Source organism: Balaenoptera musculus, chromosome 16 (assembly GCF_009873245.2).
Source record: "Balaenoptera musculus isolate JJ_BM4_2016_0621 chromosome 16, mBalMus1.pri.v3, whole genome shotgun sequence".
In the NCBI taxonomy this organism is placed as follows: Eukaryota; Metazoa; Chordata; class Mammalia; order Artiodactyla; family Balaenopteridae; genus Balaenoptera; species Balaenoptera musculus.
In genome coordinates, this window is record NC_045800.1 from 16,627,730 (window position 1) to 16,646,932 (window position 19,203).

General features: G+C 35.9%; 1 protein-coding gene across 1 annotated transcript in view; it reads right to left on the bottom strand.

Moving 5' to 3' along the window:
• The window catches only part of NHLRC2 (NHL repeat containing 2), a 62,098-nt gene that overhangs the window by 40,792 nt on the left and 2,103 nt on the right, over positions 1-19,203 (bottom strand). Inside the window, 4 exon segments of the mRNA XM_036828314.1 lie at positions 33-92; positions 95-482; positions 16,052-16,053; positions 17,867-18,019. Coding sequence (XP_036684209.1) covers positions 33-92; positions 95-482; positions 16,052-16,053; positions 17,867-18,019 — 603 coding nt within the window.

Below are 19,203 nucleotides of genomic sequence, written 5' to 3' on the forward strand. Positions count from 1 at the left end.
ATACATTATATAACATAATTAGCAAACTTTACCTCCAATGCTGTACTGAATTTGTCCATTCCTCCAGACGACCAAAATTCTATGATGTCCAGGTCTGCTATTACCAATCTATTATAAACATGGTCTACTGTTACTTTGCCAGGAACAGCAATGGTGAAGGTGGCAAGAATCTTATAGAGTTTTATTCCAATTTTATTATCTCTGATCTGTCCCCTGTCTTTGTAATATTTTAAAGCTATTGAAGTATATAAAAGTAATTTCTCTCTATGTCCTTCTCCAATCAAAGAAAACAACATGTTTCCACGGGGTCCAAGTATGATCAGAGTTGGCCAGCAGGAAACTTCTAGTTCTTGCCAAAGGCTGGCATCTGCATCATTAACCACAGGGTGGGTGATGTTGTATCGAAGAATAGCACTCTTAACGTTATCCAGGACTTTTTCATTTGGAAACTTAGCCGAGTGAACACCAACAATCAGAAAGACCTATCTAAACGGGAAAAATTATATGTTGAACATTATGAAGTATTAAAGTTTGAATATCACCATCCACATATTAGGTTTTGGGCCATAATAAGTATAACAGTCAGAGATTAAAAAAGAGGAGGAAACACAAACTAAATTAGTATCTTCAACTGCATTTACACTCATGAATAAAAAATTAACATTTAAATATAAATTCAAACACATATGATCAAAACCATGCAGCTATTTTAAGTTTAAAACCCTGTGTCCTTTATCTAGATAAAGCTTTAAAATAATATTCTCTATTTTCTTAGAAGATGTTGAAATTTTATAACTTTTTTCCACCTGTTTTAAGCCCCTTTGAAATTCACAGTGACTATGATTGCTTTTTGTTGGTATTTATTATCACATTATCCTCTTAAATTTTTCTGACCTAATTCTATTATAGATTAACATAATGAATATGAACAAGATGTTTCCATAAGGTCTTTGATTTATTTAAAATTCCTATTGTATAGTTCTTAGAACAAACCTTGTTGTAGACAGCAGACCTGCTGAAAACTAAAAACTAAAAACAACATATTTCTTCTACCTAATCAATACAGTATATCAAGAAAATAATATAGAAAGAAAAAGTATGAAGTGTTAGGCTGGATTCAGAGAAAAACTCAGCATTGATTACCAAGTAACATGTTATCTCGGGCATGTTACTTAATCTCTCTGTGCATCAGTTTTCTTATTTGTAAAATGGGAAAATAATAGGAATTGCCTCATAGGTCAGTTTTGAGGATTTAAAAAGATAATCTGTATAAGGCATTTAGCATAGTACCTAGTCTACTGTAAAACTTCAACAAATGTTCATTATTATTATTTTTTAAAGTTATAAGTACAAAGATAACCAATAAAATAAAGTAAAACCAATAAAAGAGAAATACAACATTTTCTATATATCAAAAGAAATCAGTAAAGTAAAATAGCAAAAAAGCACACCATGTTGAGAAACAGCAAGTAAAACCTAATACACAAAATAACACAATAACTATACATAATAATACTTATAAATAAATGTGAATGGGTTTAACTCATCTACTAAAAAGATTTGGATCAGAAAAGCTAAAAATAAAGATATGCACAAACATACGTGGGCAGAGAGCCTCCCATCAAGCCTCTTAGATAGCCTCAACCACCAGAGGGCAGACAGCAGAAGCAAGAAAACTACAATCCTGCAGGCTGTGGACCAAAATCCATAGTTACAGAAAGATAGACAAGATGAAAAGGCAGAGGGCTATATACCAGATGAAGGAACAAGAAAAAACCCCAGAAAAACAACTAAATGAAGTGGAGATAGGCAACCTTCCAGAAAAAGAATTCAGAATAATAATAGTGAAGATGATCCAGGATCTCGGAATAAGAATGGAGGCAAAGATTGAGAAGATGCAAGAAATGATTAACAAAGACCTAGAAGAATTAAAGAACAAACAAACAGAGATGAACAATACAATAACTGAAATGAAAACTACACTAGAAGGAATCAATAGCAGAATAAGTGAGGCAGAAGAACGGGTAAGTGGCCTGGAAGACAGAATGGTGGAATTCACTGCTGCGGAACAGACTAAGGAAAAAAGAATGAAAAGAAATGAAGACAGCCTAAGAGACTTCTTGGACAACATTAAACGCAACAACATTCGCATTATAGGGGTCCCAGATGGAGAAGAGAGAGAGAAAGGACCAGAGAAAGTATTTGAAGAGATTATAGTCGAAAACTTCCCTAACATGGGAAAGGAAATAGCCACGCAAGTCCAGGAAGCGCAGAGAGTCCCATACAGGATAAACCCAAGGAGAAACACGCCGAGACACATAGTAATCAAAGTGGCAAAAATTAAAGACAAAGAAAAATTATTGAAAGCAGCAAGGGAAAAACGACAAATAACATACAAGGGAACTCCCATAAGGTTAACAGCTGATTTCTCAGCAGAAACTCTACAAGCCAGAAGGGAGTGGCATGATATACTTAAAGTGATGAAAGGGAAGAACCTACAACCAAGATTACTCTACCCGGCAAGGATCTCATTTAGATTTGATGGAGAAATCAAAAGCTTTACAGACAAGCAAAAGCTAAGAGAATTCAGCACCACCAAACCAGCTCTACAACAAATGCTAAAGGAACTTCTCTAAGTGAGAAACACAAGAGAAGAAAAGGACCTACAAAAACAAACCCAAAACAATTGAGAAAATGGTCATAGGAACATACGTATCGATAATTACCTTAAACGTGAATGGATTAAATGCTCCAACCAAAAGACACAGGCTTGCTGAATGGATACAAAAACAAGACCCATATATATGCTGTCAACAAGAGACCCACTTTAGACCTAGGGACACATACAGACTGAAAGTGAGGGGATGGAAAAAGATATTCCATGCAAATGGAAATCAAAAGAAAGCTGGAGTAGCTATACTCATATCAGATAAAATAGACTTTAAAATAAAGAATGTTACAAGAGACAAGGAAGGACACTACATAATGATCAAAGGATCAATCCAAGAAGAAGATATAACAATTATAAATATATATGCACCCAACACAGGAGCACCTCAATACATAAGGCAACTGCTAACAGCTATAAAAGAGGAAATTGACAGTAACACAATAATAGTGAGGGACTTTAACACCTCATTACACCAATGGACAAATCATCCAAAACGAAAATAAATAAGGAAACAGAAGCTTTAAATGACACAATAGACCAGATAGATTTAATTGATATTTATAGGACATTCCATCCAAAAACAGCAGATTACACATTCTTCTCAGGTGCGCACGGAACATTCTCCAGGATAGATCACATCTTGGGCCACAAATCAAGCCTCAGTAAATTTAAGAAAACTGAAATCATATCAAGCATCTTTTCTGACCACAACGCTATGAGATTAGAAATGAATTACAGGGAAAAAAACGTAAAAACCACAAACACATGGAGGCTAAACAATACGTTACTAAATAACCAAGAGATCACTGAAGAAATCAAAAAGGAAATCAAAAAATACCTACAGACAAATGACAATGAAAACACGACGACCCGAAACCTACGGGATGCAGCAAAAGCAGTTCTAAGAGGGAAGTTTATAGCTATACAAGCCTACCTCAAGAAACAAGAAAAATCTCAAGTAAACAATCTAACCTTACACCTAAAGAAACTAGAGAAAGAAGAACAAACAAAACCCAAAGTTAGCAGAAGGAAAGAAATCATAAAGATCAGAGCGGAAATAAATGAAATAGAAACAAAGAAAACAATAGCAAAGATCAACAAAACTAAAAGTTGGTTCTTTGAGAAGATAAACAAAATTGATAAGCCATTAGCCAGACTCATCAAGAGGGAGAGGACTCAAATCATTAAAATCAGAAATGAAAAAGGAGAAGTTACAACAGACACCGCAGAAATACAAGGCATCCTAAGAGACTACTACAAGCAACTTTATGCCAATAAAATGGACAACCTGGAAGAAATGGACAAATTCTTAGAAAGGTACAACCTTCTAAGACTGAACCAGGAAGAAACAGAAAATATGAACAGACAAATCACAAGTAATGAAATTGAAACTGTGATTTAAAATCTTCCAACAAACAAAAGTCCAGGACCAGATGGCTTCACAGGTGAATTCTACCAAACATTTAGAGAAGAGCTAACACCTATCCTTCTCAAACTCTTCCAAAAAATTGCAGAGGAAGGAACACTCCCAAACTCATTCTATGAGGCCACCATCACCCTGATACCAAAACCAGACAAAGATACTATAAAAAAAGAAAATTACAGACCAATATCACTGATGAATATAGATGCAAAAATCCTCAACAAAATACTAGCAAACAGAATCCAACAACACATTAAAAGGATCATACACCGTGATCAAGTAGGATTTATCCCAGGGATGCAAGGATTCTTCAATATATGCAAATCAATCAATGTGATACACCATATTAACAAACTGAAGAATAAAAACCATGTGATCATCTCAATAGATGCAGAAAAAGCTTTTGACAAAATTCAACACCCATTTATGATAAAAACTCTCCAGAAAGTGGGCATAGAGGGAACCTACCTCAACACAATAAAGGCCATATATGACAAACCCACAGCAAACATCATTTTCAATGGTGATAAACTGAAAGCATTTCCTCTAAGATCAGGAACGAGACAAGGATGTCCACTCTCACCGCTATTAATTCAACATAGTTCTGGAAGTCCTAGCCACGGCAATCAGAGAAGAAAAAGAAATAAAAGGAATACAAATGGGAAAAGAAGAAGTAAAACTGTCACTGTTTGCAGGTGACATGATACTATACATAGAGAATCCTAAAACTGCCACCAGAAAACTGCTAGAGTTAATTAATGAATATGGTAAAGTTGCAGGATACAAAATTAATGCACAGAAATCTCTTGCATTCCTATACACTAATGATGAAAAATCTGAAAGAGAAATTAAGGAAACACTCCCATTTACCATTGCAACAAAAAGAAGAAAATACCTAGGAATAAACCTACCTAGGGAGACAAAAGACCTGTATGCAGAAAACGATAAGACACTGATGAAAGAAATAAAAGATGATACCAACAGATGGAGAGATATACCACGTTCTTGGATTGGAAGAATCAACATTGTGAAAATGACTATACTACCCAAAGCAATCTACAGATTCAATGCAATCCCTATCAAACTACCAATGGCATTTTTTATGGAGCTAGAACAAATCATCTTAAAATTTGTATGGAGACACAAAAGACCCCGAATAGCCAAAGCAGTCTTGAGGGAAAAAAACGGAGCTGGAGGAATCAGACTCCCTGACTTCAGACTATACTACAAAGCTACAGTAATCAAGACAATATGGTACTGGCACAAAAACAGAAACATAGATCAATGGAACAAATTAGAAAGCCCAGAGATAAACCCACGCACCTATGGTCAACTAATCTATGACAAAGGAGGCAAAGATATACAATGGAGAAAAGACAGTCTCTTCAATAAGTGGTGCTGGGAAAACTGGACAGCTACATGTAAAAGAATGAAATTAGAATAGTCCCTAACACCGTACACAAAAATAAACTCAAAATGGATTAGAGACCTAAATGTAAGACTGGACACTATAAAACTCTTAGAGGAAAACATAGGAAGAACACTCTTTGACATAAATCACAGCAAGATCTTTTTTGATCCACCTCCTAGAGTAATGGAAATAAAAACAAAAATAAACAAATGGGACCTAATGAAACTTCAAAGCTTTTGCACAGCAAAGGAAACCATAAACAAGACGAAAAGACAACCCTCAGAATGGGAGAAAATATTTGCAAACGAATCAACGGACAAAGGATTAATCTCCAAAATATATAAACAGCTCATTCAGCTCAATATTAAAGAAACAAACACCCCAATCCAAAAATGGGCAGAAGACCTAAATAGACATTTCTCCAAAGAAGACATACAGACGGCCACGAAGCACATGAAAAGATGCTCAACATCACTAATTATTAGAGAAATGCAAATCAAAACTACAATGAGGTATCACCTCACACCAGTTAGAATGGGCATCATCAGAAAATCTACAAACAACAAATGCTGGAGAGGGTGTGGAGAAAAGGGAACCCTCTTGCACTGCTGGTGGGAATGTAAATTGATACAGCCACTATGGAGAACAATATGGAGGTTCCTTAAAAAACTAAAAATAGAATTACCATATGACCCAGCAATCCCACTACTGGGCATTTACCCAGAGAAAACCGTAATTCAAAAAGACACATGCACCCGAATGTTCATTGCAGCACTATTTACAATACCCAGGTCATGGAAGCAACCTAAATGCCCATCAACAGACGAATGGATAAAGAAGATGTGGTACATATATACAATGCAATATTACTCAGCCATAAAAAGGAACGAAATTGAGTCATTTGTTGGACGTGGATGGATCTAGAGACTGTCATACAGAGTGAAGTAAGTCAGAAAGAGAAAAACAAATATCGTATATTAACGCATGTATGTGGAACCTAGAAAAATGGTACAGATGAGCCGGTTTGCAGGGCAGAAGTTGAGACACAGATGCAGAGAACGGACATATGGACACCAAGGGGGGAAAACTGTGGTGAGCTAGGGATGGTGGTGTGCTGAATTGGGCGATTGGGATTGACATGTATACACTGATGTGTATAAAATTGATGCCTAATAAGAACATGCAGTATAAAAAAAATAAACAAACAAAACAACTAAAAAAAAAAAAAAAGATACGTGGGCAAATGAAAGCGACAGGAACACAAGGGTGTGATCCTGGTAGGTAGGATCTACCCGACAAGGTAGATTTCAAGCCCCAAAGCATTAAACAGCACAAAGGAAGAAACGTTTTAATGTGAAAATCATTCACAACAAAGATAAAACAATTAGGAATATCCATGTACCAAGCAATAAAGGAAGCAACTTATTGCTTCTATTTAAAAAGTTTTCTATTTCTGTTCCAGTGGTTATTTTCTATTAATACTTTTTAATCATATTATAAAAGTGTTAATCCCCATTTTTTATAACCTTTTACTATCTGGCCTATCATTTTTAAATGGCATCCTTTACCACTTATTACCCATACAATAATCAATAGTCTTCTGTTTCCCCTCTCTTCCTTCCATCTTTCTTTAGTTGCATTCTTTCTAATTTTCTCAGAATATATGATTTTATATTATTCTTCTACTCTTGGGTGATGGATTTATCGATTTAGCTAAGTTGGAATTGTTTTCCAGTATTCTATTCCCTGCCTAGCTCTGGGTTGTCCTGGACCACAAGATATTATGTGAGAGAACTGGAAGGTGTTAAAGGCAGCAGCAGTCATAGCCTCTCTTGTTGGAAGATTGGTGCAGGGCACCAGGTGCTACTGCAGTTTACACACTCTGTAGCTCATCTACTGGCTCACCTCAGTGGTTGTGGGGTAGCAGCTGGGCCCTGGCAGCTGCACCAGCTCCTGCCAGATCTCCTCCCTCAGCTTTTGCAACTCCTGGGCCAGGCAAGTTTTTAGCTCCTGATGAAGGGAACAAACTTATTTTTCTGGTCACCTCATTATTTAAATTGGAAGCTTACACAGGTTCCAGTTCATGCGTGCAGACTGTAGTTTACCCTTGATCTCCCCTACTTCTTATCCATCTTTCCTTTTCAACTGCCTGAACTTCTGACTCCAAATTGAGGCATTAGACACAGAAGCAACAGCTATATACATGTAGACTAGTTAACCAGCTCCCACAATTACATAAAGTCAAGTGCCTTTAACAAATCCTTATTATTTCTCCTTACTCCTAGTGGCCCTTCTCCTCTGATCAAACTCTGACTGATTCACCAAAACGCCTCATCCTCGTTGGTCACAGCTCTACAAATACATGTATGAAGTCTTCATTCATCCGTTTGGCGTTTCCTTAGTCACACCTGGTTAGAATCTCCCTCAAGTAGATTCACCAAAAAGGGCACATGGGCACAGTATTCTCTGAGTTCTTGGACATTCAAAACTGTCTTTCTAGGACTTCCCTGGTGGCACAATGGTTAAGAATCTGCCTACCAATGCAGGGGACATGGGTTCGAGCCATGGTCCGGGAGGATCCCACATGCCACAAAGCAACTAAGCCCGTGTGCCACAACTACTGAGCCTGCGCTCTACAGCCTGCGAGCCACAACTACTGAGCCCATGTGCCACAACTACTGAAGCCTGAGCGCCTACAGCCCGTGCTCCGCAACAAAGAGTAGCCCCCGCTCGTGGCAACTAGAGAAAGCCCGCTCGCAGCAACGAAGACCCAACGCAGCCATAAATAAATAAATAAATAAATTTATAAAAACAAATAAAAAAAACTTTCTATAACCCTGATTGATTCTTGAAAGGCAGCTGCTTAGATATAAAATCCTTGGTTTGTACTTCCTTAAGATTCTTAGAAATGTTGCTTCACTGTTACCTTGCTTTGTATGTTATTTGTGAAAAGTCTGTCCAGTTTAATTTACATGTCTTTCAAAGTCATCTTTTCCTAGAGGCCCTGAGGACTTTTTTTTTTAAACATCTTTAAAGTGTAATAGTTTTACTAGCATACTTCTTAGGCTGTTCTGGGTATTTTCCCTGGTATCTAGTAGGCCCTTTCAATATGTAGATTTAAGGTTCCTTTTATTTCTGGAATGTCTTCTTGGATTCTAATTTTAGATATTAGTTCTGGTCAGTTGTTTCAATTTTCTTCTTCAGTCTCCAAAGTAGTCTTATGTTGGATCTCTTCTCCCAGTCTTCCAATTCAATCATTTACTCTCTAACCCTTTTTACTTTTTTTTTTTTAAGCTCGTTTTCAGTCTCTAAGTCTGTTTTTATATCCCTGCTTTAGCTCAGTGCCCCTTATAACATTTTTACATGAATTTATTATCCCTTGGACACCCTGTAATTTAGTCTTCATCTCTAATATTATTCGGACTTTTTTCTTCTATTTCTTTTCTGGTGCAATCAACACTCATTTCTTCCTTTGTTTTGGGGTGGGGCGTGTCCATTTGTTTTTAGTTTTTACATTTCTGATTCAAGCTTTTTCATTATTCCCAAATACTTTTAGAGGATATGTCATTCAATATGGAGGACTGTGTTATAGTTTCTGTCAACTTTTTGATTAAGTGAGAATTTTCATCAGCATTTCAACTTTGAATCACATTTTCAGCTTTTTACAGTTTTATATGGATGTGATCTGCTTTTTAATAATCCTAATCATTTTTTGGACAGAGCTCCTAGTTTGAGAGTGCCCTCTTCTGACAGTCCCCCTTTTCTGTGCAGTCTCTTTTCAGATAGCGCCGCTGGAAGAAGGAGTTGATGTGTATATTCTTTTGTTTCTGCAGCATCCTTAACTTTTCCCTCTTATCTTCTTCGTTCCCTTCAGTAGACTGTCTCCAAGGGAAACTACACACACCTCTACATATCTGATTCTCTTCCAGAAGCAATGCTTCTCTGAGGCTTCTGTTCCCAGTCCCACACTCTTTCAAGAGCAAGTACTACGTTCTAGTATATCCAAACCTGTGTTCAGTATTTTGCAGTTAGTGTTGGAGTTTCTCTTTCTGCAGGTAAGGGGATTACTCTGTTTGTGCTTTGCCTAAGTCCTCTGAACCACTTTATTTTTTTCATGGAGTCTTTTAAGCCTCCCCCATTTCTGTTCTCAGCACCTGCTGGCTAGTAGCAGCAGGATCTTTAATGGAATTAAGTTTATTTCACAACTTACAGGTAATTTGAAGCCCATGATATTCTCTGTCTCCTAGTATTGCTGAACGTAGGATCAAGTGTGGTTCTATTTACTCTCCCTGTTGTTTTTACGTTTGGGGAGCGGGGGAAACGGACATGGGGAGATTCAAAATTAGGGAGCCACCATTCCCTCCAAACCCAGAAGTAGCAGAGATAGGTTTTTGTTTTTAACATCAGGTTTACTGAGATATAATTTAAAGTAATTTTGTACTTTGATAATTTGTTAATTGAGTAAATAAATATCACTGAGTCCTAAAACCAGCCTCTAACTTAATGGAGAAGAACTAGAAGTTTTCCAGTAAGATAAGGAACAAGGCAGAGATGTCCACTGTTTCCACTACTATTTAACAGTGAGTAGGAAGGGTGGTAGTAGACAACAAAATCAGACAAGAGAAATCAGTTACAAGCGTAAGAACTGGAAATTTTCTTTGCAGATAATATGATAGTATGTTAGGGAAACTCCAGAGAATCAATTACAAAACTAACCCAAATAATAAAAGATTCAGGAAGTTGTGGAATATAAAATTAACACACAGAAATCAATAGACTTTATATACCTACATAATACCCAGTTTTGGAGGATATAATGGTAAACAAAACCCCATTTACAATAAATAGCCATAAACATATGAAAAGACTTGTTCAACTCCACTCTAAAATGCAATTTAAAACTACACCGAGATACCATTTCTCATGTACTAAACCAGTAAAAATGTAAAAATATGTCAACACATTTTACTGGTGCGGCAACGGGGAAAGAGACACCATACACTGTTAGTAAGAATGCAAACTGAGGGAATTCCCTGGCAGTCCAGTGGTTAGGACTCCACGCTTCCACTGCAGGGGGCCCAGGTTTGGTCCCTGGTCAGGGAACTAAGATCCCGAAAGCTGCGTGGTGGTGCCAAAAGAAAAAAAAAAAGAATGCAAACTGGTACAGTCCTCCTGGTACGGAACACGGCAGTATCTAACAAAATTGTATATCCATTTAACTTTGACCCAGCAATCCCACTTCTAGGAATTTACCCTTAAGATATACTACCAGCAGTACAAAAATGTATCCGCAAGATTATTCAGTGTTTGTAACTGTTAAATATTAGAAACAAAGTAAGGGCCAATACGTAGGATAGGAGAGTGGCTGAATAAATTATGATACACACATACACACACACACACAAAGTACTATGCAGCTACTAAAAATAACCAGGAAGTTCTTTATAAACTGATATGGAGTGACTATCAGGAAAACTTTCACATGATAAAAGTGAAGTGCACAAAAATGTCAATAGTATGTCAGTTTTTATGTTAAAAAAAAGAAGAAATTTAAAAAAAGAAAAAGAATGGGACAGAAAGAATGAGAAGGTAGGAATAGGCAGAAGAGATGGGTGGATGGATCTATACTTTCTGTATAGTTCTGACTTCCAGACCATGTTATAATTTTGCATACTCGAAAACAGAATCAACAGAAATGGAGAAAGGGGGCCTAAAAATACAAACAGAAACAAATGAATCTAGCTATATTTCCAATGAATAACATAACCTCATGGGGGGTGAGAGGGACTAGTTTAAGTAATTTTTAAATTAGTTGAGAGAGACTGGAAGCAGAGACACCCCACTAGCAACAAGCACGTCTAGTGCCCAGATCTTGGTTTCTCAAAACCATTCCCAACGTTCAATACTAAAAGGAATGAGAGCTCCTTGGAGAAGTGGCTGATTCAGAGATGGGGCTGGGAAAGTACACGATGAACCCGGAAATATTTTGTTGTGACAAGTAAAGAAGTGCTCAGAGAATGATAAGGACATGTCAGAAGGACACAGGTGATAGCTTGAAGGGGATCCCATTAGTCAAATATGGAAAATTTGAAAATCAAAACAAATGATTGATGATTTATAATAACAAATTAAAAAAGAAACCATGAGTTGAGTCCAAATATATTTTATATATATAATATATATACACAATATATATCTTAATATATTACATCAAAAAATATATTTTTTTCCTTTGGTCAATAATATCCCAACACTTCTTTGAAAAAGTGATGACTGAGGTGAGATCTAAATGATGAGAAGATGTTAACTGTGTGAAGAGAGCAAGAGAGGAGATTTCAGGGAGAGAAAACAACACATTGAAAAGTGGGACAAGACAGAGACTGAAGAAGGTAAGTGACTAAACACAGAGAACAAAGGGGAGCATGGGACAAAACAAGAATAAGCATGCAGATAGGGTCAGTCTTGTAAGTCATAATAAGGACTGAGATCTTTTTCTTAAAAGCAATGGAAGTCAGATGGAGAATGAAGTGCAAGTCTCAAAGATACTTCAAACTAAACTCATGAACTTCCCCTCCAAACGTCCTTTCTACAGCGTTTCCTGTCACCAAATGGCACCACCGTCTTTCCAATTATACAAGCCAGAAACCTACCTAGGATATCTCTGTAATAACCAACCAGCCCTGTCTCATAACCCATAGTTAATCCATGACGGAGTCCTATTGATCTTATCATCTATAACGGGCTAAGCTATTATCATATCTCACAGGGCGCACGATAGCCTTGTCACCGATCCATTTCTTGTCCACTAATTAGCTGCCCACCCAGGAGATGAACTGATCTTTAAAAACCACAAATCTGATCACATCACCCTCTGGCAGAAAATCCTTCCTAGGCTTTCCCGATGGAAAACCACATGCAAAAACCACATCTCACCTCTCCAGCATCTTTTTCCACTCTTCTTCCCCTCCCTCAGGGTACTGTAGCAACCAGGACTTTCTTCAGTTCATCCAGAATATCATTATTCCTCTTGCTTTAAAGCCTTGACACATAGTGTCTCTCTGCCTGGAACGTTCTCACCTAGTAAAGTCATACCTGTTTTTTAGATCTCAGCTCAATTTTTACTCTTAAAAAAGCTTTCTTTAATTCTTCCAGATTAGAGTAAACCTCACTATTTGTTTTCATAGCAGTCTGTAATTTTCCTTCTTAGCACTAATCAGAAATTATAAAAATATTTGTGTGGTTATTTGATTGTAAGTTTTCCCCTTGTTAGACTGTAATTCCTATTAATTATTTAGCGACCATACACTGTTTTATCATTTACCAGCATAGTGCCTCATACATAATAGGAAATGAATGGACAGGACATAAATACTGAAGAAACATATTTGTACGATATATAAACCACATCATATTGTCTAAATAGAATATCTATATTGATCTACATACAAGGACAACTGCCAAATAGCTATGCATCTCCTTTTTTCAGTGTCAACAACCTTAAAGTATACAGAAATTTTTCTTAAAATATTTTGCTTGTTCTGTTAATCATACACAATAAAAAATAGGATGTAAAAGATTCTTCCCTTTATGGATCTTTTGCCAACACATGGATCAAAACTACTACCTTTAAAAATAAAACATGGAAAGAAGAAAAGGAAGAAAGAGAGACGAGAGGGAGAGGAAAAAGAAAGGGAAAGAGAAAAGGTGAAACCAAATAAAAAGAATAACTGCTTCTAAAATATTAGTAATAAAATAACTTTTTAAATCATTTAAGAAACTTCAGGGAATTCCCTGGCAGTCCAGGGGTTAGGACTCCGTGTTTCCACTGCAGGGGGCATGGGTTCGATCCCTGGTCAGGGAACTAACTACAAAGGTCTTATTTTTCAGAAACGTATAGACATATAGATACAATTATGCACAGTAGTATATAACATATTTATATATAGTATATATCAGACAGTATAGTTTAATCACAGGCAGTATAATAACTTAGTTCAATGCAAAAACTAAAAATATTTAAGGAGTTTTAGATGTTACAAAACCTGTAAGTTGAGGCATTTTGAGATCTAAAAGACGAGCATGACTTTACTAGGCAAGAAAGGATGAAGGCAGGTCACGGAGGCTAGAACACCCCGAGGGAAGGGAAGAAGGATGTGGAGAGATGGAAACATGAAGTAAAAAAATCAAAATCACCCGAACACTAAATAAAAGCAGAGACCAGAAGCAAATATGAATTTTTTTTAAATTTCAAAAACTGACATTTCCCTGTGTCTACATTAAACACTCTGAAAGTTTGCCATATATCAGCCAATATTTTCGTCATACTTTAACTATTTAAGAACAAAGAATAATCAGTATATGGGGTGCTGCAAAAAGGAAGTGTGAAGTGTGTACAAAAAAAAGTTAACATAGCAGGCCCCACTACTATTCTTTCAAAGATCTGCTTACAGGCTGGTCCTTGCCTGTATTTCGGAAGCATTGCCATCATTCCCAGAACTGATGAGAGTAGCTCACAAGGTCTAAAGTGCTGGGTGTTGCCTCTAGTGAGCTTCCCTGGTTGGCAACATCCAAACTCACTATAACAACTCCTTGCTGGGGGAATTAAGCACCTCTTACGCGACTCCACCGAGAGGACTCGGCTTGCTCCTGGTCTCCCCTGGATTCAGCCCCATGCGTTTTTTCCCTTGGCTGATTCTGCTTTGTGTCCTTTTGTTGTAATAAATTATAGCCATGAGTACAGCTACAGGCTGAATCCTGTGAGTCCTCCTAAAGAATTATTGACCTGGGGGTGGTTTTGGGAACCCTGACACAGAGTAAAATTGTATATTGACTCATTAAATGGTTTAGTTTCCCTATAAATTAGAAATACATTCTTCTAATTTTTAATAAAGTGAAAAATAGCATATACCACATAACAAGAATACCAGCGTTTATTCAGCAGTGTTATGGCATTTAGGTTTTTAAAGTCTGATTTAATTATATATTAACACTCACCTAGCAAACACATTTTAAAATATGCCAAGTTTTCCTACTAGATGTTTTCTTATAAAACAAGTGCTTTTCCTTAGATGATAGCCATTGTGCTAAATTTGGGTATTATATATCATTAATGTATCCAGCATAAACAGGTAAAAGAAATTAGAAACCCTCAAGGAGAAACCAGAACCATTCATTACTATTAAGTATCTTTTTACTTTTGCTTTAGATCTTTGGCATTTATAATTTCTTTTATGCTATTGTGAAAGTGATACTGGTCACCATTACAAACCTGACTTTAAAAGCTGTTTACCTATATATACACTACCAAATGTAAAATAGATAGCTAGTGGGAAGCAGCTGCATAGCACAGGGAGATCAGCTCGGTGCTTTGTGACCACCTAGAGGGGTGGGATGGGGAGGGTGGGAGGGAGGGAGATGCAAGAGGGAAGAGACATGGGAACATATTGTATATGTATAACTGATTAACTTTGTTATAAAGCAGAAGCTAACACACCATTGTAAGGCAATTATACTTCAATAAAGATGTTTAAAAAAATAAAAATAAAAAAAAAATAAAAAAATAAAAAAATAAAAGCTGTTTACAGAGGAAGGAGACTGAGTATTAAAGTGGGCTTCTTTCAGAGTGTTTTTGAATTAAAATGCACTTCCTCACTCAGCTGAGCATTTCCAGCTTACTGATAAAATGAACTGAATATTTCATGCAATAAAAACAGGCTGCTGAATGTCTCTTCAAGAACATAAATAGCATTGCTGAAGATAAATTCAGAAACATATCAGATAGTAATAAAATAAGACACAGCATCATGATAAATTAGGAGATTGGAATTAACATACACATACTACTATACATAAAATAGATAACTAACAAGGACCTACTGTATAGCACAGGGAACTCTACTCAATATTCTGTAATAACCTATATGAGAAAAGAATCTGAAAAAGAATGGATATATACATATATATAACTCATTCACTTTACTGTACACCTGAAACTAGCATAACATTGTAATCAACTATACTCCAATAAAAATTAAAAAAAAAAAGACAGCAGCAAGAAAGCAAATTTAGTGACAGCCTACTGAACTTTCATATGATAATCTCTAGGTATGCCTGTTTTTGTGAATATGAACTGAACTTATCTTCTAAGCGATACAAAAATCTTTTATTTCTAAGTTACCAGCATCTTCATACAGCAGAATAATGAAGTAATGTTTCTTTGAAATTACAATGTTGAAACCACTTACAAAGTATTTTACTTTTCAGAAGTGTATTTATATATTAAAAAGTTATTATTTTTTGTCACAACGTGTTATAAAAATATTTTCAGTAAACTGGTAAAGAGATTGTTAAGGATCCATTCTAAGAAGCCACTGAATTTGCTTCAGGTGTGGGGTTAACCAATTAAGTTAAACAGTCCATTAGGGGTGATCTTAAGTAGGAAATGGTTAACTTTAGGATTTTTAACCCAGTCTGTAAGTGCCATTCTGAAACACAAATCGTACTGTCATCCTCCTCTTAAACAAGTAAATCAAAAACAACCTTAAACATCTCTGTACTTTCAATGGATGAAAAAGTCCATTAACTTGACTATTAAGAACGTTATACAGGGCTTCCCTGGTGGCGCAGTGGTTGAGAGTCTGCCTGCTGATGCAGGGGACACGGGTTCGAGCTCTGGTCCGGGAGGATCCCACATGCCGCGGAGCAACTAAGCCCGTGCACCACAACTACTGAGCCTGCGCGTCTGGAGCTGTGCTCCACAACAAGAGGCCGTGACAGTGAGAGGCCCGCGCACCGCGATGAAGAGTGGCCCCCACTCGCCGCAACTAGAGAAAGCCCTCGCACAGAAATGAAGACCCAACACAGCCAAAAATAAATTTAAAAATTAATTAATTAAAAAAAAAAAAGAACATTATACAAAGCCCTTCATAACGCTGTCTGAACCTTATCTACCTTCCTCTCCTTTAACTTTTCCCAGGGGCCCCTACAATCTTGCGACACTAAACTATTTACCACTCTCCAAACCTACTCTTCTGTGCTTCCCTCCTTGTTTACCTGTCACTTCCTCAGCCAGGAGTGTCCCTCCTGCCCCATTTTCATTTTCAGCTGCACTCTTGCTCATTTTTCAAGTTCCAGCTTAATTGTCTCCTTCTCTTGAGAAATATTTTCCAAAGCTTCTAGGCAAAGCAAGTTACTCCTTTCCCCATGTTCCATAATGCTTTAATTCAACTTTGTTACATATTTCCCCAGCAGTTAGAGTACCCTGCACATAATACATACTCAATAAATGTATTTATTACATGGACTTGAACAAGACACACAAGTATCCAAAACCTAGGAGATAATGAAATACTCATGTTTCTTAAATATAGATGAATTTTTGAAAACATGGTTTAGCTATTGGGAATATTTGAGTTCTTGGTAACTCTCATCAGTAGGCAATTCCAATATACAGCCTGTTACAATTTAAAAGCATCTGAAGTTTCACTTGCACTGAAGATTTTACCCAACACTCCTTTTTTTTAAACTAAGTTTCAAGAAATCCTTCATTTTTATACATGTATACTCTATTCTCATCTTTACTCTCACAAGATCAGTGACCCCCCTCTTCTTTTTAGTCACTGCAAAGAGGACAGCTTCAATTAATTTAAGCCTAATTAAATGGAACCTTTAATTAGTTTCATTTATCCCATATGCTCTTTTTAGAAAGAAGTAAACAAGAAAAAAAATCTGAAAAAATGCCGAAGTTCTAAAGAAAATATTAAGTATAATCTCTTACATTTTCAGAATTTGTAATACCATAAAAAAGGATTTCCTAGTGTGCTTTGGAAAACATTAACCTTTATAAATAATTTTTAAATAAAGCAGGGTCAAAGAAAAAGTATCTGTTATAATATTTTGCCTTCTAAAGTATTAGTACAGGTAGTAGTTTATGTCACTGGAAATTAAAGGAAGTGTAATCATATTTCCTAATAAGAACTTTAAACCTTTTTATCGCAACAAGAAGAATATAAAATTAGTCACACATTTCATTTTTTCTTCTTTTCATAGAACAAATTTAGGTAAGTCCAGATATACAAAATGACCTTTTTAAAATACTTGATCATGAAAAAAGTAAACTATGTCCTATCTTTAAAGAAAAACCATAGACTAAATGCTGGTTCTTTAGGAAGGCAAACCATTATCACTAAGCTTAATTCTTCATGAAAAGGTACATGGAGTCCTTAATTCATAGATTAGAAATTACTTTAGAATCATTGAAGTCTTGCCAAATGCTTCATTCTCCTATGAGCAAAATGAGTCAGCTACTCTTTCAGTGACTATGCCAGGACAGACTGTTAGAAACCAATTAAAGGGTAGATACCTTTATCAGAGTATGTGTGTTCTAATGCATGAAGATCAGGCAAAAGGTGGATACAGTTTATGCAGCAGTAGGTGAAGAAATCAAGGACGACCACTTTTCCACATAGATCCTTGTAGACAGAAATAGATTCTTCTGTGTTCAGCCATTCTAATCCTGAAATTTACACAAAATAAAAAATGATTAAAGGAAATGATAAAGATAATTTACTTAAAATTTTCTATTAAAATGTGAACAATTATTATTTCTAAGGAAGGGATTGGCAGGGCAGGAAGGGAGTGGGGAGGTAGGAGATGGGAAAGCTACTATTATGAGACAGTCTGCAAATATAGTAAGAAAAAGCTACTAAATTCTTTCAGAAAGGGTATATTAGTCTGTGTGTGAAAGGAAGTAAGATTAACACATTTAGGTAAAAATAAGAGGAAATATCAAATATTAAAAGGACTTAAGTACATGATTAGGTACAAATGGGCTACTGAGAATGAAGGTCAACCTTAATAATAAACTAAATATCAAAAAACAGTGTTAAAATATAAGGATAAACATACAAAATACCTAAGCCAATTTCATAAGAGAAAGAGCTGAAATGCTCTGGATTTGAGTGAGACCTTAAATACAAAATATTTTAAATGCAAAGTTAAGCAAAACACACTGCTATTATTACAGATTTCATGGAAGCAACATTAATATTGAAGAAGAGCATGTTCCCTTCCCTCCAAAGAAAAGAAAAACAGAATCTCATTAATCTGTGCTTTTGTAAATTAGAATTTATAATTACTTGACCATGATTTACAATTTTAACTACACACTATGAAGAAAAATTTTGTTAAACAAAAGTAGATTAAAAGTACAGCATCTCTGTTTAACCAATTTAAGAAAACAAAGATAATGAGTTTGTTGCTTATAAGTAAATAAATGCAGCTACTAAAAGTATTAATTATAACTTGAAGCAGGTATTTGGAAATATTTTATAGAAACTGAAAGCCAAAGCTGGGTGGAACAAATGAATAACAGCTAACAACTAATAACAGCAACTGAAGTTACTCAATTAAAACAAAATTCTAAAAAAAAAAAAAAAATCTGCAAATCAAACTAATATTTCTGCCAATTAGTCACACCTAGTGAGGTTTAGGGTACAGTGAGGTCTTAACTATCCATTTTGATAAAGTTTTAATTGTATGCCAGATCAAGTGACCCTATAAAACTTCGAACTAATTATGTATATTTCAAATCCTAATATTAAAATATTTATGAATTTGTCTCAAATTTATTTTCTGTAAATAGTCAAGTGACTTAGATTGGGGAGGCAGGGAAAGTATAATTACATGTCAGTTTTTGTG